We start from the raw sequence: 26,489 nt of genomic DNA, 5'->3' as shown, positions 1-26,489 counted from the left end.
GCACAAAAGATTTTTAGATGAAATATGAGCTCTGCCTCTTCTTGATGGACTTAGAACAATCCATGTTATTTTTGGGGAGAATAGCAGATTATTGGAATCACCTGGCACAATTCAGAAAACTGCTGGGAAATATTGGATAGCTGTGAATTTTTTTTAAGTCATTAATATTTCAGTCACTCTGATAGTCATCAGATGTAATTCTCTCCAGATGAAAAAATGGGCTATATCGTTATTTGAATACAAAAAATAAGAACTCAGAGGTATAAATGTATATATATATATGATATTTATCTTGATTTGATAGAATTTTTTTTACAAGAGGAATATTATCTGAGCCTCAAATACAATTGACTTTTAATGATCTAAGAGTGAAAACAGTTAATATTCACTAAGAATTTTGATTACATTTCTTAAATTGTAAGCTATTGATAAATAATTTATGTTTATGTAAGTGGTAATAACCTAAATTATTAGGATGTTCAAAGTGAACAATATTTATAGGTTTATAACTCCTCCTTTTCCTACTCCATTAATTTACTGAATGCTTACCATGTGTCAAGCACTGTGTTAAGCTCTTTATATATAGTATCTCATTGATTTCTCACAGCAATCCTGTGAAATAATTATTATTAGAATTATTTAATAGATTAAGAAAGTAAGGCACTGTGTTATTAAGCTGAATCTTATGATATTGTCATTTTTATGGGTTGAACATACCCAGACACTGGCAGTTTCACAGGGGTCCACCTAGTATAATTTTATTATAATGATTTCTTTATTACATAAATTTGGATTTAGCACTGATCAAATCATATTGCCAATACTCACCTCCTCACCTAAAAATTTGAGATAGAGAGACCAGTGTGGAAGGGACATCCTTTTCCAGTTCTCAGATTTCTTTAAAATTCCAAATTTACATTATGCTAAGTAATATCGTGCTGTGTTTTTTTGTAAATGTTAAGTCTTCCAGAACAACTTACATATTACAGAGTTGCTCATTAAAGCTGGGGAATGTCACAAAACAGAGAAGCTCTCCTTGGCCGGAAATGACAATAATTTACCATGCCTATACACTAATATGATGTGGTGTTCTGTGTTCTTTTCTGAATACCTACATACACCATAGTTTCAAGGGGAGTAGTTTTTAGTTCAGGGAGAAGTTTTTAGTTCAGCATGGAGTGTTTTCACCAAAAGCATATTGAATTTGGTATATCAGCATATTAGCAAAGTGGGTTTAAGCTAAAATTTGAAAAGGTAGAAGCATATTTTAACGTGGATTTGGGTATACTTTTTTTTTCTTCTTTGCATCTTATTCATTTTTTAAAATCAGAGATAAAAGCATGTACGTTTCCTTTCTCCCTCTTTGAGGGAGGGAACTCTTAAGGTGGTTTTCTTTGTCTTGGGTACAGAGGAAGGGGATGGGGTGGTAGGCGAGAAAGATTTAAGGAGGTAAAAAGGACTGACTATTCTTTCTAAAAAGAGTGATCTTCCAGGCATTTTAATGGCTTAGAAACAGACAGTTGTTGGTGCCCCTTTATTTTCAAGCTGATTTGATTTTTCGTGGCTTGGGCCAGTGTTTGGAAATAATTCATCAGAAGATGTCAGGATGAACAAGAGACACATTAGAGTCAAACAGCCTTTGACATGTCATACTTCTGTTGCTCTGAGATTTTTAATTTTGAAATTTTAGAAAGATAAACTAACCGGAAAAACAGTGATCCACAGCCTCAAAAATACTTACTGTCATGTCCAATTTCCCATTCCTTGTGTCCCATGGGGCACATATGGGAAGCTCCATTGCACCTTTTAAAGTGAGACCAAGAATATTTTGATGTCAACGGCATAGACTAAATTCATCAGTATTACAGTCACCTAAGATCATGTTAGCATCAGAAAGTTTCCTGGTACCCCCAGTTTTAATAATTATCAGCGCCTTCTATTATGTAGGTACAAAAACACCTGAAGATGATAAAAGTATGTTTAAAACTCTGAGGATAATTAAATTATGTTCATGTGGCTTTTTAGCTTCGTGATTGTGTTTCAATTTGTAAATGTTATAACTGTTTTAAATTTTTTTTTCTCTAGCAAGCTGCAAACTTTTGAAGACATTAAGCCTGCCAAATTATAGCCACTTATTTCTGCCTGACGTATTTTTCAGCTTAGAACCACAGAGGGACTGCCAAGCCTGTTCCTTTTCATTACCTGTTCTGTGTCTGGCCCGGAGTTTAGATTTTCGAAAATGGAAAAAAGCTGTTTGCAAAATCACAAGGCTCTTGAGCTCTTAGTTTCTTCTTAGTATCAACATTTATTTATTTAGGTTTGGGCTGGGTTTCAAAAGATTGAAATTGGAAACAGAGAAGGTGACTCTGAACACCATTTATCTGTATATAAGCGAACGTTCGATGTACGTTTAATTTAAAAAATTGCTGTTTCCTACAAGAGGGAGCTATTTTTCACATTGTTACAACATTTTTAGAGGTCACTAGGTGGTCATGTCACCAGCAGGGAGTTTTTGTTTGGCAGGCGGCATTGGCAGTTAGTTACAAATGCCTCCCATGATTCAGTGTTCAAAGGGGGCTGCTTTGCAAGTAACAAATACTTACAACCTGAGAACTGAAGTATAAAAAGTAGTGACAGGGGAAAATGTTTGGAAATGTAAAACAGCATCTTTAGTGGCCAAATTGGGGTGTTCGGGGAGTTGAAGATTACATGTCTACTTTATACTTGAGTTTAGCGTTTACAGAAGCAATAATGCCTTAACTACCGCAGTTGGCTGTCACCCTGCTTCTAGTTAGCAAGTGCTCTTAATTTGTGATTTGTTGGTTCTCATGCTTTGGAGTATCACTGAGGTTCCTGACAATAATCTTTATTAACCTCATCCCCTGCATTTGCCATCCTGGTAGTTACTCAACCTGTGCCTCTCGGTCATTCCTCATCGTGAATGCTGGTAACTTAAGCAAGATTAAGTGGGCAGCTAAAAGCACCAATTACTGTGGTTTCTTCTAGGCTTCCATATTTACAGACAAACCAGTATTTCAAATTTGGGATAAGAGAGTTATAATCCCTCTTTATGGGGGAAATAAATAAATGAAGTGCAGATGGATCTTTGAGGAAATGGCTAAGATGAAAAAAAAAAAAAGAAGATGAATAGCCAATCACTAGGACTGTGAGCATTTTATTTATAATTACTTTTTAAGTATAAAAATGGAGATTAATTTGTGCCTCCATATCAGGACAATTGCTGTGTCTCCTTCCCCACCTCCACTTTTGTTTAACTAAGGAATGACCTAAAGAATGCAGCTGTCACTTAAGAATACAATACAGTTATTTTGCTATATTAGTACAGCTTATGGGTTATAGATACTTTAGCTTTTTTAAGCTAAAAGCTAAATTAATTCAGTTTCAGTGAAGAATTGTCATGGCTCATGTTGCGCTGTTTAGGATAGAAAAACCTAAGAATCTCAGACTTCTTTAATGGACAAAGGAAGATATTTAGCATCTGTTATTTGTAGTTCAAAGAGAAACTACAAATAAATTGATAGGACTTTCATTTATTTGATCATAGCAGTTCATTGATATTTTTCTATTACTCTTGTGAGATTTAAATTTTTTTTATGTAAGAATGGATAACTGTCATAGCCACGCAGGGTTTTTTTCTCAAGCAAATTAAATTCATATTTATAATGACATTTTGCTACTTCTTTAATCCTTTGCAGAAAGCTTTTTGGCTCTGAAGAGCCGTTGAAATATTGAGTTTGGATATCCAAAAGAATCCTGCTAGGTGATTAAAGAAAAGGAAGCCAAAATCTAGAGTAGAAATGTCTTAGTTACACTGTCATTTTTATAATGCAGTTCTTTTTGCATTTATCTGAAAAATTAATTTTCCCTCTCCAATTTACATTTGCTTAAGCCTGTGGCAGTGGAATTGTGATACCATGGTAAACACTAGAAATGTATTGAATCTGTAGATAAAAGTACAGAAAACAGAAAATAAAATATTTTCTCTCCCGGTTTTTTAAATAGTTTTCTCAAAAAAAAAAAAATAGTTTTCTTATCTGTAGAGATCGGTGATTTGAACATATTTATCTTGTAGCCGATAATAACTTAATGAACCACACTCATAGTAATGGTAAAAAATAACTATAGCTTGCATTTATAATAATAATAACTGCTTATTATACAACCAACTAAATGTGCTAAATGGTTTACATATTTATCTTATATAATACCTCATAAGTGTATTAGGATTCTCATTTTACAGATGAAGAAACTGAGATTCAAAGAGTTAATTACCTTTCCCAAAATCACACCAATGGCAGTGGTGCAGAACCAGAATTTAAACCCAGATTTGTGGAATCCCATTCATTGATTCAACAAATATTAATTGCAAGTTTGGTGCATTTAGAAAAACTGATCATTGTTTAAGTTTATTTAGAAGCAGCCATTCTCTTTCCTGCCAATGGATTATTGTCAGATCTCTCAATGAACCACTGGAAAAGGAAAACTCTTTTGTGCCTCCTCCAGATAGTCGATTTCCGTTCGTGAATTTATGTTTGCCCCAGTGAAATTCCCATTAGCCATTCGGACTGGTGATTTTACACCAACTTGATGAGTTTGGCTTAGTCAATAGAAGCAGTGCCTAGCACATGGTGTGTCCATACCAGCTAGTGTTTCAAATGAATCCAATTGCACCGTCACCATTTGGGTCCCAGGTGGCCACAGCTTTGTGAGTAGGGATGCCCCTGATAGTAATGCCCACCATTCCTGTGGGGTTTTTCAGTTTTCCAGATGTTTTCCTGTGGGGGATCTTCTGTGAACCTCTTAGTGACCTCGGGGGTAGGTAATATCATTTTTATTTTATAGATTCCCACAGCTAAGATACGTAAAGTCAAGTGACTTGTCAAAGGCACATATATAAAATTGGATGACTGTCTTTCTATGCTACCCCTGTTTTCTGTTTTCTATGCCTTATAGTATTGGCAGTGGGATTGGGGGGAAGTATGTTGAAGGTTCAGACTTCTCTCCCCTTTCTCACTGGAATTGAGAAATCACAGCCCATCTAGGAGCAACCATGTGATCTGCTCTGCCCACTGAGTTCTGAAGTATTGCTGTCACCCACTTGGGGAGTTCCAGCAGTGTGCATTGTGAGTCTCTCTCTTCCCCATGGACTTGGTTAGCAACTTTGTGATTTGGCTTCAGTCCTTGGGCATCCCTAGAAATGAAATAAATATACAATGAAATGAAATAAACATCCGAGCACCAGTTGTAGAGCTGCGGTCGGCTGCTCTTACTGACGGCAGCATTGTGACTGAGGGGGTGGTCCTCTTATCGGAATTCAGCCAACTTCTCACTTGATTCAAAGTGAATCTGTTTTTTCTGTGTCAAGAGTATCTCAACTTAGAACAATGCTAGACATAATCTATTTTATTTTGAGACATAAAATTATAGAATACCCGGGTTCAAATCTCTACTTTGCCATCTACTAGCCATGTAAACTTGAGTAAGTTAATTCACTCCTTTCTGCCTCTCTTTTCTTATCTGTCAAATGGGAACATAATGGCACCTTCCTCATTAGATTGTTGTGCAGCTCAAATGAGTTAGTACACATAAAGGACTTAGAATGGTATAGTCTTTGGCACAGAAAATGTGCTGGTGTGTGTTAGCTATGTATTTCCTATTGTAGGCTCTATGGCCTGTCCCTTGTTCAGCAGTCTTGGCAAGACTGTTCAATTATCTTGAAATAGGCCAATAGAGCGCTGGTAAACCAGGTCAATAGAAAAAACAAAATCCCTGATTGGTAGTGATTGCCAATTTCCATCGTGTAAATACTTCTACCATGGCCAAGGTACAGGCTGACCCTTGTAAGTTGGAAGGAGATGCACATAATTGACTCTCGCTAGCTAGCAGCCAGCTCCAGCACACCATAGAAATAGACCCTTTAGCTGTAAGATCATTAGAGAGCTGCCAATTAGGATGACCCTCAGCTCATAGCTGTCCCTTTTTCTTTTGGTGTGATCCCATTATTTAGGGTGTGTTTCTAGTGATGGGGAAATCAGGCCATAACTGATTGACCTAGGTGGGGCTAACAGATTTTCTTTCCAGGAAGGTCAAACATTACTCTTTTTCCCTTAAGCCTGGAGGTTGTAACAAAGTTATTCTGTAAACAGTAGGTCTTCTGAAGAAGGGTTTAGGATTTCCTGCTACTGAGGGTACTGGAGCAACTTTCTCAATGACCCTCCTAAAGCTCACTTGTTAGCTCTTTTCTTTTCCTCAGTTTATTCAAGTATCCCTCTAACACTTCCTCTTTTTGCTAAGTTAGCCAGAATTAGTTTCTTTTGCTTGCAATCCAAATAAACCCAACCAAAGCATGTGTTAGTCACATCATTCCTCCATTGTTAGAATTATTTCCCTGGGATTTTCTCGACGTTGCCTTCTGTTGTTTGTACCAACACTGTCAGAGATGGGTATGAGGGAGCCCAGGCCATTGTTGACAGCTCTGACTTAGCCAGAGTTGCTCCTGTTACTAACTTGGCCTCAGCCTTACCTACTTGTGACTTTCATCCTTAAGTCCTAGTTCAAATCTTAGGGTGCCCCTGGAGCAAGCCTCATCTATGTTACTCTAGCAGATAATTGAAGGGATAACTACCATGTTCCCAAGTCTTCTCTGTTGCTGATTACTCCCACATTCATATTCCACCAATATATATACACATATTGTGCTAAAATCCAACAAAATGAACAAAGGAAAGAGAGGCAGAGATGTCATATTTTACACTAGGCCCTTCTTGCCACCTTTAGAAATGATTTTCCTAAAGATTGGCATTGACCAACTCAGCTTTTCTTTCCTTCTGTGGTCACTGAAGACCCCTAGAAGGACCTGGAGCTCTTGTCTGATGGGGCCTATTTGTGAAATAAAGAGATTATTCTCCACTTATATCCTAAAGATACCATATTGGAAACAGACATTGGCAAAGGGACGGTCACTCAGTACAAACAATTTGGGTTCAACATGGCATTTATAAGGCAGCCAGCTTGGAAGTGCCAAACACTTTTCACAAGGAAAGCCCTTACCTATGCAGAACAGAAGAGGATGTTCCTCACACATACCCTGATAGTAACATGCAGCAATCACGTGAATGTTTTCCAGACCGTGGAAGTCATGGACCAATCATAGGAAAAAATATTTTTTGCCAACAACATATGCTTGCTAACCTAATTAAGCTATTAAATAAGACTATTCAAGTGTTAACTATTATCATCATCATTTGAGAAAGGGTCATTTTAATTCCAAACATTAGAAAGGACATTACTGAATGTCACAATAAAAAGCTGCTGTTCCCCAGAAAACAACTTACACATATGTTCCTACATCCTCATGTGTGCATGCGGGCATGCGTGAAAACGTCAGCACTGGCCAAACCAGTCTTTCCGTTGGCACTTAAGGCATTCTTTATTTGACCACATTTCTTCCTTGGTGGTGGTATTCTAGCATCCTTGAAAGTTATGCAACTAGGAACAGGCATAAGTAAGAAAAAGAGAATTTTAATTGACTGAATCATCTCAACTCTCAATCAGACACTTACCCCATCTGGAAGCCACTCTTCTCCTTCCAGAGCCCTTCCATTCCTACCCTCCCTTCATACTCAGCTGTCACCCTTATCCTCTGTGAAGCCTGCCCCCATCATCCCGGACCAAAGGGACATTTCTTCCTTCCTGCAACCAAGAATTTTAGTGAAAGGGCCAAGTTTAGTCTTTAACATCACAGACTTGGATACAAATTCCAGTTCTACTTTTAAAAGCAACGCGACCTTGGACAACCTACTTAAATATTACAGTCTCAGTTTACTCAACTTTACAAGGGGTGTAATAAAACTTTATCTTGGAAGGCTATTTTGAGCAGACTAAATGAAACAACGTACTTTACTTATGCCTTGCTTATACATATAGTAATCAAAATAATTATTAACAATTTCTTATCCTGTGTCTTAACAATGAAGATGTTAATAAACTATTATTTATCTTTTATTTTATTATTTAAGTCTTTATATGCTTTTTCTTTCTTTACCAGATCAGTTTGCAAGCCTTATCCATTGCTGATCCTTCATAACACGTAGCATCGTATTCTGTCCATAGTAAATTCTCTTTGAAAATGGTAGAAATTAAGACACTGGTTAACAACATTAGACTGCTCTTTTAAGCCACCACCTATAGGTATGCAGTCATCCTTAAAAATACCTTTTCATTATGCCCCTCTTCAATGGGATCTTGAATCCCTTTGTGTCCGGAGTTGGCTCCTGCTGGTGGGTTCGTGGTCTCACTGACTTCAAGAATGAAGTCGTAGACCTTCGCAGTGAGTGTTACAGCTCTTAAAAATGGCACTGACCCAAAGAGTGGGCAGTAGCAAGGTTTATTGTGAAGAGTGAAGGGACAAAGCTTCCTCAGCGTGCAAGGGGACCCAAGTGGGTTGCCGCTGCTGGCTGGGGTGGCCAGATTTTATTCCCTTATTGTCCCCTCCCATGTTCTGTTTCTGTCCTATCGGAGTGCCCGTTTTTCAATCCTCCCTGCAATTGGCTACTTTTAGAATCCTGCTGATTGGTGTGTTTCACAGAGCACTGATTGGTGCGTTTTATAGAGTGCTGATTGGTGCATTTTACAGAGCACTGATTGGTGCATTTTACAATCCTCTTGTGAGACAGAAAAGTTCCTGATTGGTGCATTTTACAATCCTCTTATCAGAAAAGTTCCCCAAGTCCCCACTCAACCCAGGAAGTCCAGCTGGCCTCATCTCTCACCTTAAGGGTTCTCCAGCCCCATTCTTCCTTGACCCCTGCCTTATGTCCCATGCCTTGAAGTTCAAATCTAAGCAGGGGTGCTTTGTTGTTGGTCAATGGAGCTGGGAAGCCTGAAGGTTGTCCAGGGAGATAGATGGTCTGATCTCAGCATTCAACAGATCGGTATTGCAGGGAGTGGTAGTCAGTGTCAGGTTAGAGTCTGGTCACCAGGATGTTTTCTCACTAAGTGGTTTTCCAGGCCTGGGGGCCTCTTTTACAGGACTGAGTTCTGTCACTTCTCTGGGTTCCTAGGCCTCCTTCCCCCACCTCCAATTTGTGCAAAAGGCCTTCTGCAGACTGGGTTAATTACCTCTAGTGGTCAGTCTTGGGTGTATGTTGAATATTGTGGAGAGGGAATTACCTCAACCTTGTACATCTCTGAGGATATAAAATTATAAAGATTTAAAATGATCTATGGGCATGTATTGTAAGCAAACAAAGAAACCAATAAAACTCCTTGTATTTTGGAAGACTATTAGGTTGAACCATACGAAATTTCTGATATTCAATTGTTTCTGACCCATAGAAAAGTGAACTTGAACTTCGTATTATTCGGCCTAGTAGCTATGACTATGAGGTTTCATGTTTCTGTTTATTTGTTTATTTTGAGCTTCTGATTGCAACTGGATTATACTAGGCATTCGGGATGAAGAGGATGGGCTGGGAGGGAGCTTTTGAATTGATTTTCCTAGTATTTGATACGTGCAGAGGGAAATGCCACGTGGATTCTTTGCCCAGCATTTGAATTGGGAAACAGGATTCAGGGATATCTTCTTTGCACGGTATTGCTGATGATCCAGCATTTGCTCATGATGGTAATAGAAGGGTGTTTCTTTGTGTCTGGTGGCATCATCACAGGGTCTGTCTGTCTCATGACTGTGGACAATCTCTGGGTTCTGCTGTGGTAGCAATCTCTGAGTTCTGCTGTAGAGAAGCAGGGATGGTTTCTGTCTTGCTTGTCCCCATTCATCCCTGGTACGTGGTACACAGTGGTCACTCAGTAAATATGTGGTGAATGAGTTGGAGAAATTGATGAACTGCCTCTGACCACCTGGACGGTTTATTTTTGCTTATGTGGCCAGTAAATAGCCACCCTAGAGGAACACATTCAGTTTAGCTGCTTCAGGTTGGACTTCATAATTTCATATCTGAAATGTTCCTGCTTCCAGTAATCGCTCCTCGCAGGGTGGAAATTTCACTTCTATGAGCCACAAGGCCACCCATCCTGTAAATCTGAGACTGCTTTCTATACCATTGTTTCTTGGGCTGGCTCCCTTGCGATTCTTTCCAGATGTGGAGCTCCTCCAGGTAGTTTACCAGACCCTTTCCTTCTGCAGCTGCTGTCTGGTTTCAGGTTCCTTCAAACTCTGGGAAGGAGCACTCCAGTAGCATCCCACAAATTGTATTCATGAGTCCAGATATTTCAGGTAACTAATAAATATAACTTTTTATAATTTAGGAATACATAAGCTGAGTCTTGTAGCTCTTTGTTTGGCCTGTCTTTTGAACCGTTGCTTAGCAGTGCAGGGCTTCAGGTGTATGTATGTAGACGCATAGTTCTATACTTCTGTAACTTGGGCTCTGAAATTAATTTGTGGTCATTGAATATGCTCTTGTGCCTCCTCTTCATTTGAAGGCTGTGATGCATTGGTGAAACTTTGCAAAGGCAATGGCCACATGTATTTGCTTTCTGTTCTGTTGACACAATCAACAAGATCATGATTAGTGAGTGTGCATTAGATAGGCTTAGTGTGTTTTCATAGTGGCGTTTTAACCATTTCTTCCCAACACAGAACTATTATAAATTTTGTCTCATTTCTTTTTCTTACGGCATGGAATAAAGTATTTCTAATCTCACTCATTTGGACTTTCAGTTATTTCCAGAAAAGCAATTTCCCTTAGTTTTCAGGTATGAAGCCCCCTTTGGTTTGACAATCTATTTTATTCTGGGTGTTCTCTTAGCAAATGTATGGCAAGTACAGAAATGCTGAGACTGTCATTCATTTGGAAGAAACTCTGTGTCCATTAAATGACCTCTTTAAAAAAAAACAGGCACCTAAAACTTCCCTGTCACCTCTTAACTGACTTCTTAGCAGTCCCAATCCTGTATTAAATGATAATTTGATAGCTAATTATTTGAAACTAGACTTTAGTCAAAGAATGAAAAATGTCAGCAGAATGGGGATTCGAATATGAAGTGTCCTAGCTCCCCCTGAATCATGGATCTCTCTCCCATGTGTAATGTTTACTTTTTTAAATAAGCATTCTTTCTGGTACCTATTCTGAATATAGATTATTAGAGATGTAACTACAGAAAAAAAATTGAAAAGGGCAATATTTATTGCAATGGCCACAAGATGGCAGACCTAAAATCCAGACTTCACAAAGTAATTTAGACATTTACATGAAGAATTGCATCTTTGAGCATCTTTGAGGATGCCTTAAAAGCCATCAGTTTCCTTCACCCTCCCAAAATGTCTCCTCTAGGTTGTCTTGAATTGCTGTCCAGCTCTGTGGCAGGCACAACAAGGGAGAATAGCTTTGATTAACATTGAATCAACAGCTTTGATAAACAGATGGGAATCTGTTTAGCCCCTCTCCCAGAAGGGATCAGACCTTCCTGCCCCTCGCAGAAACCTGCCCTTTGCCTGGCTACCACCATCACCTGCAGCACACACAGACATGCCACCCTGTGTTTCCTTCTCCTTTGCAGAAGCACAACTGCCTTTTCCCTTCTCATGAATTAAAACTCTCTCAAAGGAGCTGCCTCCAATAAACTCACTTTTATGTTTTTCTCTCTACAAAGATCCACTCCAGGCTGGGTGCAGTGGCTCATGCCTGTAATCTCGGCACTTTGGGAGGCCGATCACCTGAGGTGGGCGGATCACCTGAGGTCAGGAGTTCGAGACCAGCCTGGACAACATGGTGAAACCCCGTCTCTACTAAAACTACAAAAATTAACTGGGCATGGTGGTGCATGCCTGTAATCTCAGCTACTCGGGAGGCTGAGGCAGGAGAATCGCTTGAACCCGGGAGGCAGAGGATGCAGTGAGCCGAGATGATGCCACTGCACTCCAGCCTGGGTGACAGAGCAAGACTTCATTTAAAAAAAAAATCCACTCCACAGAACCTTAATTCAATTTTATTTGAATGTTGCGCTAACAGAATTCCAGAATGTGCCCCCTTCTGCACATATTCTTCTCACAGCAATGGCATGACGATCTGTTTTGTTTTGTATTACAATTTAGCCTGTGGGAATGTTCTATTCCATGTAAACATAAACAATGGAAGGTTTGATTTAACACAAAATATTCAAATTAAGAAGGGAAATATGTAGTTCAAGATGTAGGCGGACAATTTGCTGCTCTGTGCAAAGACTGAGAAATAAATATTAGCAGCTTTAAATATACAATAGAGGGGAAATTAAAACATATTGTTTTTAGAGAGACTTACATATATACACACACATAACCTCACTTCACCAATAAGAAAAAAATAATTGATTGGATGCTATGGGGGCTAAGCCTTGATGTCAGTGACCTATTTTCTGGTAGTTACTCATTTCCAACCAAAAAGTTAATGCAATGCAACAGTCTCTTGACAGTAACTGATCACCCATGGACAATAGGTTTAGTTTAGGCAGATACTGGACAAAGCTCTGTCCTGCAGTGAAGTCCAGATGTATTTGGTTTTCTCATTATCACTCATCTATAACCTGCCAGAGATTCTGGTTAGGTGTATTTCACATAGAAAGCTACCTTGGCACAATTGAATGGTCAACAGAGAGGCTTTCTTATTACTGAACGGGAATAACAAGAATGACCAAGCACCATCATCTAACATTACCACTAACAGAGGGTATTGCAGTGTGTCATGGAAGTCCCTTCATTTCACTCACCCTCCCTGCTTCCTAGATTTACCAATTTTTTAAAATATTTTTTTCCAATGGAAGAATCTTTTATTTTGAATTTGTTTGATTTTGCACTTGACTTTGACTTTTTAAAAGTCGCCTTTCAGAACACATTTCCATTTCTCAGTTTCTTAAACTATGTGACATCATGTCTTGCCTATTTCCCACGTGGCCTTTCCTATCAATTTGGATGGAATGATATTGGACATTTATAGACCAAGTCAAGCCTGGCTTGTCTGGGATGCAACTTTTCTGTGGTCAACAGACTCCTCTCCAAAGTCTGTTTCCTTCTTTATGTCTGTTTATGGAGCAGATGTCAACTCATGAAAGTCAAATGTGCAGCTTAACAGAAACCAATTTTAAAGGCCTCTCTGAAAGTTTGTCTTGAAAGTAAGAGACCAGTGAGCATGTTTAGATATATTCACTATAAAGGGGAGCTCATAGAAAGTGATGCAAAACCTTTGAATCTTTAACTTTGGTGGGGTCTGTGTCATTTAATAAGTAAATGCTAGCATTTCTTGTGTGGTCATCTCAGGCACTGAACAAAATCTTTACATGCGTGATCCGTTAATTCTCACGATGATCCGGTTACCGGTAGAGGGTCTTGACTGCAAGTTGTCCAGGTTCTTGGAGTTTTGAACAAAGAATTGGACAAAACACAAAGCAAAGCAAGGAAAGAATAAAGCAACAAAAGAATGAAAGCAGGGATTTATTGAAAATGAAAGTACACTCCACAGGGTGGGAGCAGGCCCAAGCAGTGGCTACAGGGCCTGGATACAGAATCTTCTCAGGTTCAAATACCTCCTAGAGGTTTCCCATTGACCACTTGGTTCTCACCTCATGTAAATGAAGCGGTGGCCCGCAATCGGTCTGAAAGCAACCAATCAGAGCCTGAAGTGAAGTTACAAAGGTCACATTCCTGTGCAAACATCTGATTGGTTGCAACCAATCAGAGGCTAAGGTGAAGTTACAAAGTTGCACTTCTTTTTGTTTGTTTGTTTGTTTTGCTTTTTGTTTTTTTTGTATTTGTTTTTGTTTTTGTTTTTGAGATGGAGTTTCCCTCTTGTTGCCCAGGCTGGAGTGCAGTGGTGCGATCTCAATCTCCTCTCGCTGCAACCTCCCCCTGCTGGGTTCCAGTGATTCTCCTGTGTCAGCCTCCTGAGTAGCTGAGATTACAGGTGTCCGCTACCACGCCCAGCTAATTTTTTGTAGTTTTAGTAGAGATGGGGTTTCACCATGTTGGCCAGGTTGGTCTCCAACTCCTGACATCAGGTGATACACCCACCTCGGCCTCCCAAAGTGCTGGGAATACAGGCATGATCCACCATACCTGGCCACAAAGTTGCACTTCTATGCAAATGAAGACTGGGCTGGCAATCAGTCTGATTGGTTGCAGACAGCCAACTTCCCATCTGCCATGCAGAAAAGGTGGGAGTTTGCAAACAGAGTAACCTTTGGTCCTTTTGTTACTTAGGCATGGAAAATTAGGGTTTTCCTTTTAATTTAGTTCTAGGAAGTTGGAGTGAAATGGCCTTCGGTTCCCTGCCTCCACCATATTCTCCTACCTCAATCCAAGAGAGAGTTATGATTGTCCATCTTAGGTTATTTATGAGGAACTTGAAGTTTCAGAGACAGTGAGTAACTTACCCAGGGCCACAGTCAAAAGGTTATCCCTGAGATTCAAACTCAGGTACATTTGCTTCCAAAGCCCCAGCACTAAATAAAGATCAGTACCTCCTCCTCTTAAAAACTTGAGTAATATTTCATTTGTGTGGGTATGTTTTTTAAAAAATCATAATAGGCTAAAGTGCTCAAAAGAAATATTTTCTTTTTTTCTTGTTTCTTTTTTTTTTTTTTTTTTTGGTGGATCAGGCACATAGTAATGAGCAATGCCTCACACATGTCCACTGCCAAGACCTGGGACAGTGGTCCCTCCCATCCTTCATTGCCTTTTTATCAATTCTCTAGAAGGACAGGATTCAAGAGAAACATTTAGAATAGGGGGAATAGCTCTTCCTGGCACTCCTCCTCTGGCCTTGGACCTTTTCTATGTGGGAAAATCAGTTGGCTTCAGACTTACTGATTTGTAGCAGGATGCCAAATGATGCTGGCATCATTTGTAGCAGGATGCCAAATGATGCTGGCATTTGCCCTCTTAGTGCCCTGAAGCACATGACATTGGCACTTGAGAGTGTTCTGGTCCAGTTGGAGAAACTGGAGGAACCGCCGGATGGGCCAGCCACCTCCCTGGCTCATGCACTGAGCAAGGAACAGGGTAGAAGCTGGTGCTTAGAGTAAAGAACTTCCACAAGACTCCATGGCCCCCGTGTTAGGAAATTCCAGTCATATGCTATTAGGTTTCAAAGACAGAATTCTCCGTAATTGGAGTAAACTATATTTTTGAGGTCAGTTTTAGGTGGGCAACAGGGAGCAAACCACATTAAGAAGTCTGGGCTGCCAAAGCCTGGCCTTTACGAATCTGGTCTGTTCTTTGTCCTTGCTGAAACTCATGCTTGTTCAAATATATCTCACCCTGTGGGCCCCACCTCATGTGAGCTGCTTTGCTTTCTGCGTGGCCCCTTCTGCATATATCATACATCATTCTGCTGGTGGGTAGGGTTGATATTAATTGATATCAAAGAACTTTTCTTTCTCAAGATGCCATTTGAAAACACAGCTTTTAAAATTTAGGCAAATGAACATCTATCTCCAGGGTTGATCGTAGCAAACCTCCACCCAACCCTCACCCCAAGGGTGAGAGAGAGGCTGTTTTGAATAGGATCTTTCGTCACCATCTGTCTGAAGTCACCTCCTACTGAACTTACAGTTGAATATTCAGGGTCATGAGGGAAAGAAAATAGTAATTAGCTGAGAAAAGTTGATTGAGCGGACTTTTTCCCCCCACAATATGATTAGACCATGACTGCCTGGGCTAAGCACCATACATAATGTAGGCTTTCTCTTATATGTCATTATCCAAACATTCTTAATGGAATGCATTTTTTAAGCATCTGCTTTTGTAATTGAATGCATTCCTAAAGATGGGTCAGCTAACTAAAACAAGAACCCACAAGAAACAATGTGTTAATGCTTCTTCCCAAATCCAATTTATAATAGTTCCTAATTGGCCTGCCTCATTTGCAACTCCTGAAATTAATTTTAGATCCTCTTTCAGAGCTCAAATCATCATTAATGGAACGACAGCAATGGGGAGTGAAGTAGAAATGTTTACAAAGCTCCCTTTTAAATGGACTGTGATAAGTGAGGTAGCCATGTATTACCATCAGAGGATCCTGGAACTCTCTTTGTGAGGGCTAGCCACAGGCGACACTCAAAAGAAGGCATTTATCTTGGCAGGAGATGCCCTTCAGCCCTGTTTTGTTTTATTCCATGGAAGGTTTTGTTTTTTTTTTTTTTCAGGGTGGCTAAAACCATTTTTTTGGTGTTTTATTAGCTGTATCTTGACTACCTCCTACACACTGAATGACAGTTTAGGGTTATTAAATGTGTTCTTGCACATATTTTTATCCATTGTTAATCCTGACTAAATGTATGACAGGGCACAGAATTTCCCCCTTTTTTCCTCTATTGTTGCCCATATTTGTTAAAGAAATTATTCCCCTTGACATTTGTTTAGGCTGCACGTTGATAAAATGCTGTCTATGATATACTTTCTTAGCTTGGCATTCAGCAGACTTTTATAGATTTATTTCTCTTCACATTATCTTATCTTCCTTCCTAGTATATGTGGGCTTCCTTTTCATATTTTAAGCTACATTTTGGGGCATAGACAGATCACCTTAGTAATTGGTACTTGAGGATGGCAATGTTCTCAAGATAATTTTGCAAGCCTTTGGTATATACTTAAACCTACTAACTGTCTAAGAATGGGCATATATGTACTTTTCGTGTTGTCTGTAAAAAGGCAAAAGGGATAGATTGAACATGATTTCAGGCTTATGGAACTCTCTTCAGGTTGATGGGACAGTAATAATTTCTGAAGCAATATAAATCTGGTCTTGATTCTAGAAGGTAATGCTTTCATTGGGGAAAATAATGATTTTTCTGTTTCCAGTTTATATCCAAGTGTCTTGTCACTGGTATACTCTTTAAACTTGAGCCTTTAAAAAAAAATGGTGCATCAGAACTGGTGGTATTTTAGTTTTTCCAGTTTTTCAATGGCTGGACCAAAATTTGCCACGAGAAAAAAAAAAGCAAGGATATTTAATGTAAGCTTCCTAATCTATTTCAATGCGATTTTCTTGGTAGGTGATTTCTGCCAATGTATCAGCAAATTGGCTCATGGGAACTGTGAAAGTGTAGAATCTGACATAGGGATAGCAAAATGAAATTCGTTTTTATAAAATTATATTCAGTATACCCATCCTCAAAACAAATCTGACCTTTAAGGCAGGGATAATGAAAACCCATAACTATACATAATTAGCTCACAGTGATTTAAATTACAGGTTGAGTATCCCTCATCTGGAATGCTTGGGACCAGAAGTATTTCAGATTTCATATTTTTTTCAGATTTTGGAATATTTGTATTACACTTATCAACTGAGTGTCTCAAATCCAAAAATCCAGAACGCTGCAATGAGCATTGTCTTTGAATGTCCTGTTGGTGCTCAAAGCATCTAGGATTTTGGAGTACTTTGGATTTGGGGTTTTTGGATTTGGGATGTTCAACCTGTCTTAGCTAAATTCTATTAGCTTAAGAAAGAGTTATTTTAACTCATTTTTAAAAACTTCTTGCTTCAAAAACCAAATTCAATGGCTCTGTTAGCCTGGAATTAAGATTTAGTTTAATTCTAGGCCTGCCAAATCTATACAAATAGGTAATAGCCAGATAAGCCTTAACATATTCAGAATACCTTGCCAAATATCCTGAAGTATGAAATGTTCTTATTTCTCTAGTTTTATATACCTTTTTATCTTATACTAATGACCCTTTGATTTAAATGGACTAGAATTATTGAATGTAGATCTCAATCAAGGTATTTTTGGGGAAAATATCATTAGTTTATGGCCAGTATTTAAATGAGGGTTTCAAAATATAGATAATCTTAGTTACACTAATTTTATTTAGAGTTCTATGATTATATAATGCCAATATCTATAAAAATAGATTTGTTAGCCAAAAGCAAAACAAAATAAAACAAAAATACAATAAGGAGAAGGTTACAAAGAGCAAAATAGATTATTTTATATGAATATTAATTTAAGGTTGATGAGTGGCTTTAAATGTAATTTTATTAAAAAGATTTTAAATGTACTTTGAGATTTGATAATTAAGGCTAATTTGACTTGGAACTGTATTTAATGACATTTATAGAGAATTAGAAATTGATATATGTTTTTCTCTGACAGTAAAGTGAGAATTAGAAATTAATTCATTGGGATTTTTTATGGTATTATGAGAGGATAAATAAGTGTTAAAGCTTAAAAGCCTAAATTTTAGAATCATACACAAAACCAAGCAATGGGGAAAGGATTCCCTATTTAATAAATGGTGTTGGGAAGCCTGGCTAGCCACATGCAGAAAACTGAAACTGGACCCCTTCCTTACACCTTGTACAAAAATTAATTCAAGATGGATTAAAGACTGAAATGTAAGACCTAAAACCATAAAAACTCTAGAAGAAAACCTAGGCAATACCATTAAGGACATAGGCATGAGCAAAGACTTCATAACGAAAACACCAAAAGCAATGGCAACAAAAGCCAAAATTGACAAATGGGATCTAATTAAACTAAAGAGCTTTTGCACAGCAAAAGAAACTATCGTCAGAGTGAACAGGCAACCTACAGAATGGGAGAAAATTTTTGCAATCTACCCACCTGACAAAGGACTAATATCCAGATTCTACAAAGAACTTAAACAAATTTACAAGAAAAAAAACAACCCCAACAAAAAGTGGGCAAAGGATATGAACAGACACTTCTCAAAAGAAGACATTTATGCAGCCAACAAACATATTCAAAAAAGCTCATCAGAGAAATGCAAATGGTCATCAGAGAAATGCAAATCAAAACCACAATGACGTACTATCTCACACCAGTTAGAATGGTGATCATTAAAAAGTCAGGAAACAACAGATGCTGGAGAGGATGTGGAGAAATAGGAAGGCTTTTGCACTGTTGGTGGGAGTGTAAATTAGTTCAACCATTGTGGAAGACGGTGTGGCGATTCCTCAAGGATCTAGAACCAGAAATAACATTTGACCCAGCAATCCCATTACTGGGTATATACCCAAAGGATTATAAATCATTCTATAATAAAGACACATGCACATGTATGTTTATTGCGGCACTATTCACAATAGCAAAGACTTGGGACCAACCCAAATGCCCATCAATGATAGACTGGATAAAGAAAATGTGGCACATATACACCATGGAATAGTATGCAGCCATAAAAAAGATGAGCTCATGTCCTTTGCAGGGACATGGATGAAGCTGGAAACCATCATTCTCAGCAAACTAACACAAGAACAGAAAACCAAACACCGCATGTTCTCACTCATAGGTGGGAGTTGAACAATGAGAACACATGGACACAGGGAGGGGAACATCACACACTGGGGCCTGTCGGGGGTTTGTGGGCTAGTGGAGGGAGAGCATTAGGGAAATACCTAATGTAGATGATGGGTTAATGGGTGCAGCAAACCACCATGGCATGTATATATCTATGTAACAAACCTGCACATTCTGCACATGTGCACCAGAACTTAAAGTAAAATAATTTTTAAAAAATGATTGTTTTTTGGTTGATGATGACTTTTGACAGTGATTAAAGCTATATAATCTCAAATTTTGACGTAGGAAAGGAAAATGGGTTAAAGCAGGCTGAAAATAGACACAGGGAGTCTGGTTCGGAGACTACTACAGTTTTCCAAGTGGTAGATGATGTAGATTGTATCAGACATTGTGTGTGTGTGAAAATATGTGTGTGTGCCTATCTGTGCATGAAGAATGGAAGGACAGACAGAACATATTATAGATAGCCTGGGTGGGAAAATGAGCAAATTATATACCTGCTAAGATTTTGAACCATGTACCTGCTGTTTACTTGATGACCGAAAGCTTAACTTACAAGTTTTAAATGTTTACTCTTAGGATATTTTCTAAGAATAATGCTTAAAAGTATAAGCAGAAAAAAGTTAAAAAATGCCTTATTCATCCTGTCACCTTGAAATGGTGATTATTATCATTTTGGTATACTTCCTTCCTGTCCTTGTTTTTTCCTATGAGTATAGCTTTATGTTTTAGGGATTATCTTGGATATACATTTGTATGTCAAGAACTATGAAGGGTCTGAGATCTTCCCTACTGGCATCCTAACAAGTTAGCCTGCCTCAGTTCCATGGATGCAGGCAGATGACAAGAGACTTCTGGGCCAAAGATAAAGGACTTTATTACTCATGGCACAGAGTGAAGAATTAGTATATTTGTGTCAATTTTCCTTGCTCCAAGTCCCATGGAGGCCAGTCGGATGGACTGGATGAACACATACATGTAGTCATTTGTATTATAGGAGGGCAACCCTGAGATTAGAGAATCTGAATATTTTATAATGGGCAGTAACATGCCTGCCTTTTGCTCTGGAAGGAGACACTATTATATGGGGCAGTAAGCGTGTCTTCCCTTTGATCCAAAAAGAAATACCACCTCTGTCTTTCAAAGCTAGTCACTATACAAACGGCCTTGAAGGTTTGTCAGCAAAGAAAATAGTGCCTGTGCTTGTAAAATGTACAGAAACATGAAAGACTCATAGAGAATTGTTTCTCAACAAACATAAATATTTTCACATCACTAAGGTTTTTTAATCAGCATTTTAAATACCTGCATATGTCTGTAAAGATGCCGTTGTAGAGGTGTAGTCAATTTACCTCCAATCCCCAATTTTCCTAATATCGGTCCTTTAGTTTGTTTTCATTAAAAAAGCTTCACTTAGATATTTCAGTTTGCAACAGAGGGGATAAAATATTGCAGTCACCTTGTGTGTTGTAGCTAAAGTTTGGAATAGCAGATAGCAAATAGGCTCTCCCTGATTTAAAGTCTGTATAGCCTCTTCAGCTTCGCCCTCTGTATAAATATGCACTGGCTGGGAGCCGCAAGCATGTCTATTGTCTCAGCTGTTATCCAAAGGCAGACAGGCTCTGTGAAGCTGGATATTAATGCTGCTGCCGGTAGTCCAGCCTGCACTGCTTTTCTTCTGGAAAATGGAGATATTTCCTGACATGTTCTGCTGCTCACACATCTGCGTGAGCTTCAAACAGAAGCTCCTACTACCAGGCATTAGTGGGGCCCAGAAAACTCCATATAAATCCCTGCAGTGAAAAGGGGAATAATCTGAGATCCAAATAATGACCACCTTGTCCAAACATCTGGAGAGGGCCTGGTCTGGTGATGGAGATTAAAGAAAGGCAAAACAGGATCATGACCAGGTTTTAGTCCTGGGCCTTGTGTGCGAGGGAAGTTCCCAATGTGGAGGCTTCCTTGGGACTGTGGGGTCTTCCAAAGTGTCTAGAATGTTTCAGAAGAGACACAAATGGTGGAGATAAGACTTTCCCAGTGGAAAGGAAGATTCAATGAAACACACCCAGGAGAGCTATTTCCTACGCAAAAATCATCCCAGAAAATTCCAGGTTAAAATTTGTGACAGATGTGGTCATAAAATTATACTGTAAAGATTGAAGGAGGCAACTTTAAAATTTTTTGAATAAGCGATGACTGTAGGTTAAGCAGGAAGCAAAGCATTCTAATTTTTTTTTAAATGAGAGGAAGAGGTGTCTGGTGATATCTTTAAAAGTCTGTAAAAAGTAAAAAATGAACTTACCTCTTCCTTGAACTAACATTTTTGAGCACTCGCTATGTGCTGAGGGATCTTCTAGAAGCTTGAGAATTGGTGGTGCACAAGATCGATGAGGTCCCAATTTCATGGAGCGTCAAGTCTAGAAAGCAAATAATAAATAAGATGCTATCAAATGGCAAAGAGTTCTATAAAAAAATGAAGTAGTGTAATGTGACAGATGACCGACTTGGACATGAGGTGGTCTAAGTCAGTGGTCAGTCACAGACCTGGAAGATAAGAGCTGTGTGAGGCAAAAGCATAGAAAGGCAAAGCCTGTGATGTGAGGGGACAAGGGTAACATTTTTGAGGACTAGCAGAGACCTGGAACGAAATGTGCTGGAGCCTAATGATTGAGGAAGGAGAAGAGGAACAGAGGCCCTCAGAGAGGTTGTCAGGGCTGGTTAGCGTAATGTGTTGCAAGCATCAATAAAAGGTCTGGATTTCAAGTCTAAAGAGTGATGCAATGGATCTTTACACAATAGAATGGTGGAATCTGGGCTTATAATGTTTTGAAAGATGACTTTACTCTCTTTACCAGAGAGATCAATGAGTAAGCTTTTGTAGTGGTCCCCAGTGAGTGATGCTGATGGTTCGTTGATGTTTTTATAGTAGTGCATGAGTTTAGATAAGGGGCATACTTTCAAGTAAAACCTACTGAAGTTGTCAGTGGATTGGCTCTGGATAGAGAAAGAAGGAAAGAACTCAGGGATGACTTCTAAGTTCAGGGTTTGCACTACTTAGTGGATGGTAGTGTAATTACTGAAATAAGGAAGGCTGAGGAAGTAATCGTTTTTGGTGGGATGGCAAAGGAGCATCACTAAATGCATTGAAAATAGAACAGGGTTTCCAGTAAATTTCTCTGCCTGCCTTCAAAAGAAAATCTTGCCTTAAAAAAGTAATAGGTGAAATTGCTACCCAGTTTTGGGGGGTTTTCTCAGAGTATCTAGAAGCTTACTTGGTGCTATAGTTTGAATGTATCCCCCAAAAGTTCATATGATGGAAACTTAATTACCAATATAACAGTATTAAAAGGCAGGGGCATTAAGGGGTGCTTAGATCATGAGGATCATGAGGGTGGAGCCCTCACAAATGGACTAATTATCTTGTCTCAGGAGTGAATTAGTTCTTGAGAGAGCAGGTTGTTATAAAAGCAAGCTTTGCTTGATCTTGTGGTCTCTTTCACACTTGCTCACTTGTCCTTCTACTTTGGTCTCTTTCACACTTGCTCACTTGTCCTTCTACTTTTCTTGCCATGTTAGTACAAAAGCCCTTGCTGGAAGCTACCACCATGCCCTTAAACTTCCCAATCTCCAGAATCATGAGCCAAATAAACATCTTTTCTTTATAAATTATGCAGTCTCAGACATTACTTTGTAACAACAGAAAACAGACTAAGACTCTTGGCAAATTGATGGATGGATAGATGAATATATGTATGTTTGGTTGGATGGGTGGATAAATGTGTCAGCAATGAATGCTCAGATTTGTCCCCTCCCATTTATAACATGTGAAGCCATTAAAAGATTCCTCTCTCAGTGGCTGCAGTGTGCAGTCTCAGGGATTCTGACCCAAACTACTTGGTCCATTCTGAAAGCCAAAGAGCTAGTTTGTTTTAAGTAGTATTCATAATTTCTTTCCATTGAGACAATACTCTGTGGTTCATTTCAACTATAAATGCCAATTGTTTGGTTTTTTTTATTTTACAAAAATGATCTCAATAATCTTTATTTTACCAGACAGGAAGCACTACTTGCAGCCATCAGTGAAAAAGATGCAAACATTGCCTTGCTGGAATTGTCTGCCTCCAAAAAGAAAAAGACGCAGGAAGAAGTCATGGCCCTCAAGCGGGAAAAAGACCGACTAGTACATCAATTAAAGCAGCAGGTGGGGCCTCCTGCAAGACAGGTGTGTTTTGCTGGGTTTGGGGCTTTGGGGGCTTTCTCTGGATTTTAGCCACTCTTCATTTTCCCATGTCCATCCTGTGGGCTCAAGCTGCTAAAACCAGGTAGGAGTGCAATGGACCCAGTTGTCGCTGCAACACCATTTTACTGCTTTTCTGTGTTTATGTGCATGTGGCTGGGCTTGTGTGGTTTGCAACCAGTGCTGTTTTCCTTTCTTTTGTGTCAGCGTCATCTCCCCAGAAATAGCTCTCAACTTTCTTTCCTCCAGTGGACTTTGTTTGACTTCTGATTAAATTCTAGAAACTTATAATTTAAATTCTGGGCAAAATTCTTTCCTGTTGGACCTGTTACCTTCCGTCTTGCTCATTTTCTGGTCCCTGTAAAGAATTGCCCTCATCCAGGTTTTTAGGTTTTGTTCCCTATTCTTTCAACTTTAGTTCTTTGACTATTTCCTCCAGTACCTTTCAGCCAAGGAGCATCTCCCAGGTTCTAGCACTGCCAGACTCTGCTTAGAGACCACCCAGCCATTCTTCACTCTATTTTTAAAAAATCACCTGTTTGCCCCGTTATCCTGTGTTTTCGCCCCTCTAGGCCACTGTATTTGTTTTGAGGGACATGGAAGCAGGGGCATAGTTCTAACTTGTGCAGAAAGTTCCTTGCTCTCTGGAAGGTTTTCTGGAAGTGGCTTAAATGGAAATAATTACACCTGAAGTATATTGGAAAATCATCCATGAAATCTTCAGATGATATTTCTCCTCCTCATATTACTTGGTGACTCTTGTAAGCAATGATTAAAGATATTCACTAAGATTCGAGTTCATTATGAAACTCAGTCAGCTCAATGGTTTATGGCCTTGCAGAGTGGCTACCACATTTTACCTAGGGCCTTATGTGGCTCTGAAGCTCTCTAATGGCCACACAGTAACCATGTGGAGTGTGTCCATATTGACTCAGCCCCTGGGGCAGGCTGTCTGCCTGCTAGAGTGATCTGTGCCAAGCACCATGGGCAAGGTGAGTGGAAGGGAAGCCTGAAGGAATAAGTTCCCTCCACTTACAATGTGACTAACCCTTTTACCCCTCAGGAAGGAAAAGGCATACATTGACCCTGCACCAGAGTTCATTTCTCATGGGGCTGCCTTGTTCAGAGACAGTGAGAGAGACAGAGAATGTGTGTGTGTGTGAGAGAGAGAGAGAGAGAATGAGAGACAGAGAGAATGAGAGAGAGAGAGAAAGAGAGACAGAGAGACAGACCACTACTGTGTCTGAACACTCTCTCCTTGTAGAGGGAGGGTCCCAGTCACTGCCAGACACTGGGGTCATTCCACAGAGTGGCATGCCTTGCTAACGCTGGCCTCAGGGGTCAGAGATTGCTTACACCTGACCTCTTTGTTTGGAGCTGTGCATCTTTTACACTGGATTTTCCACCTACTTGGCCACAGAAAGTCAAAATGAGCGTCTTTCTTTGCTTTTCCCTAATTCCTTCCCTGCACCCTCCTCTCCTGCACCTAACCATTGTAGCTTTCTCCCACAGGTTTATAGACCTAAGAAACAGCCCTTGAGCTCGAATATACCATGCACTTGTGGTGCTGGCTACAGTCCAGATATTACGGCCAAGTACCACTGGTCCAGCTACGATGCATACATGATCCAAAGGTCTCAGGTCAGTCAGCTGCTAAGGAGACACTTGCCCCCGTCATTGGGGGTGGGGGTGCATAAGAGCTCATCCAACCTTGACCTTCACCTCTTTTGATGATTTCCAGTACTCTATGGCCATAAAAACTGAGACCATAGATGATAGCATTATATCATGATTTGCAGTGTCATTTCATTTATTGTGTATATACCAATGGTTCCAGACTTTGGCCACCTGATAGGGTCAGCTCTTGCAGAATTAGCTTGGTGGAGCTGCAGAGCAAAGGCTGCCAGAAGCCTTCTTACCAGGCAGAATGGATAATTTTTCCTTTCTTTCTCTTAGATACTTTGCTCCTCATGTCCCCATCTACTTTTCCCAGTAAGGAATTTTTAAGGCTACCTTTTTTCTTTCCCAGCATCATGAAAATTCACTTCTTGATTCCAGTAAGGATTGAGCATAGTCCTTCAGTTTGTTCCTGGGAACCTGCACGAAGCCTTTATTCTTTACGACGAGCTTGGTTTTTGGTGTCATGGGGTACATTTGGGAAACCCCAGCTATGCAGAGTTCAGCTCCTGTATGTGCTAAGGCAGTGTCCAAAGGGCTGTTGTGGAGAAGGATGCAGTGAAGGAAGAGGATGGGCTCCTTCGTGATTTAGGTCTGATATCCTTCCTCACCCCACCCACCAAAGAGCAGGAAAAATCACCTGAATTTCAGTATCCTTATTGCCAATGATAATGACTCTAAGAACAATGATTAATGTGCTATCAAAATAATCCCCTGTTATTGAGCATTTACTCCATGCTAGCTCTTGTATCCAGTGTCCCTCAGAGATGTTGTCCCATAGTCCTCACAGCAACCGTGTGAGTGTGTGCAGGATTATCTCCCTTTTCTAGGGAGCATAACTGAGGCTCAGGGTGTGGAATAACCAGTCCAATGACTCACAGCTTGTAAGTGATGGGGTTCAGGCTTTAGATAGTCTACCGGATTCCACACATACCCCATCAGGTTCAGGGAGAAATTCAGAGTGTCAAGCAGAATGGTATTCCCAGAAATTGTGAGGCCTCCTTATCTTCATAAACGTAAAGTAGATGCCAAAAAAACCATTTAAGAATGTTCTCCAGCTGTTCATAAACAGTGGGTTCTGCCTGGAGTCCTTAGGCTTAGGTTATTTGATCACATCAACAACAATTACTAATACTTTTGAGCTCTCATCATGTACTAGGCATGGGTATAAGGGCTTTACATACATCAACTCATCACCTCCCAACAAGACTGAGGGTTTGATACTCTTATAGATAAGAAGCCAGAGGCCCATAGAGGTTGGGTATCTTGCTCAGCCTCACAGTTGGATATA

At 39.5% G+C, this 26,489-nt stretch overlaps 1 protein-coding gene across 16 annotated transcripts in view; it reads left to right on the top strand.

Annotated features, from left to right (window-relative positions):
* The window catches only part of ERC2 (ELKS/RAB6-interacting/CAST family member 2), a 965,515-nt gene that overhangs the window by 713,933 nt on the left and 225,093 nt on the right, over positions 1 to 26,489 (top strand). For 10 of the 16 annotated variants that reach the window (XR_008546979.2, XR_008546980.1, XR_010155616.1 and 7 more), the window contains one exon: positions 23,338 to 23,506. Coding sequence is in view for 11 of the 16 variants with exons in the window: in XM_016941331.3 (XP_016796820.1) it covers positions 23,338 to 23,506 (169 nt within the window). In the remaining 5 variants the exon portion in view is untranslated. The remainder of the gene's footprint in view (positions 1 to 23,337; positions 23,507 to 26,489) is intronic. The other 6 variants (XR_010155615.1, XR_010155617.1, XM_054680686.1 and 3 more) reach the window with 1 other exon arrangement.

Source organism: Pan troglodytes, chromosome 2 (genome assembly GCF_028858775.2).
Source record: "Pan troglodytes isolate AG18354 chromosome 2, NHGRI_mPanTro3-v2.0_pri, whole genome shotgun sequence".
In the NCBI taxonomy this organism is placed as follows: domain Eukaryota; kingdom Metazoa; phylum Chordata; class Mammalia; order Primates; family Hominidae; genus Pan; species Pan troglodytes.
Note: the sequence above shows the minus strand (reverse complement) of the source record. Positions and strands in the feature narration are given on the sequence as shown.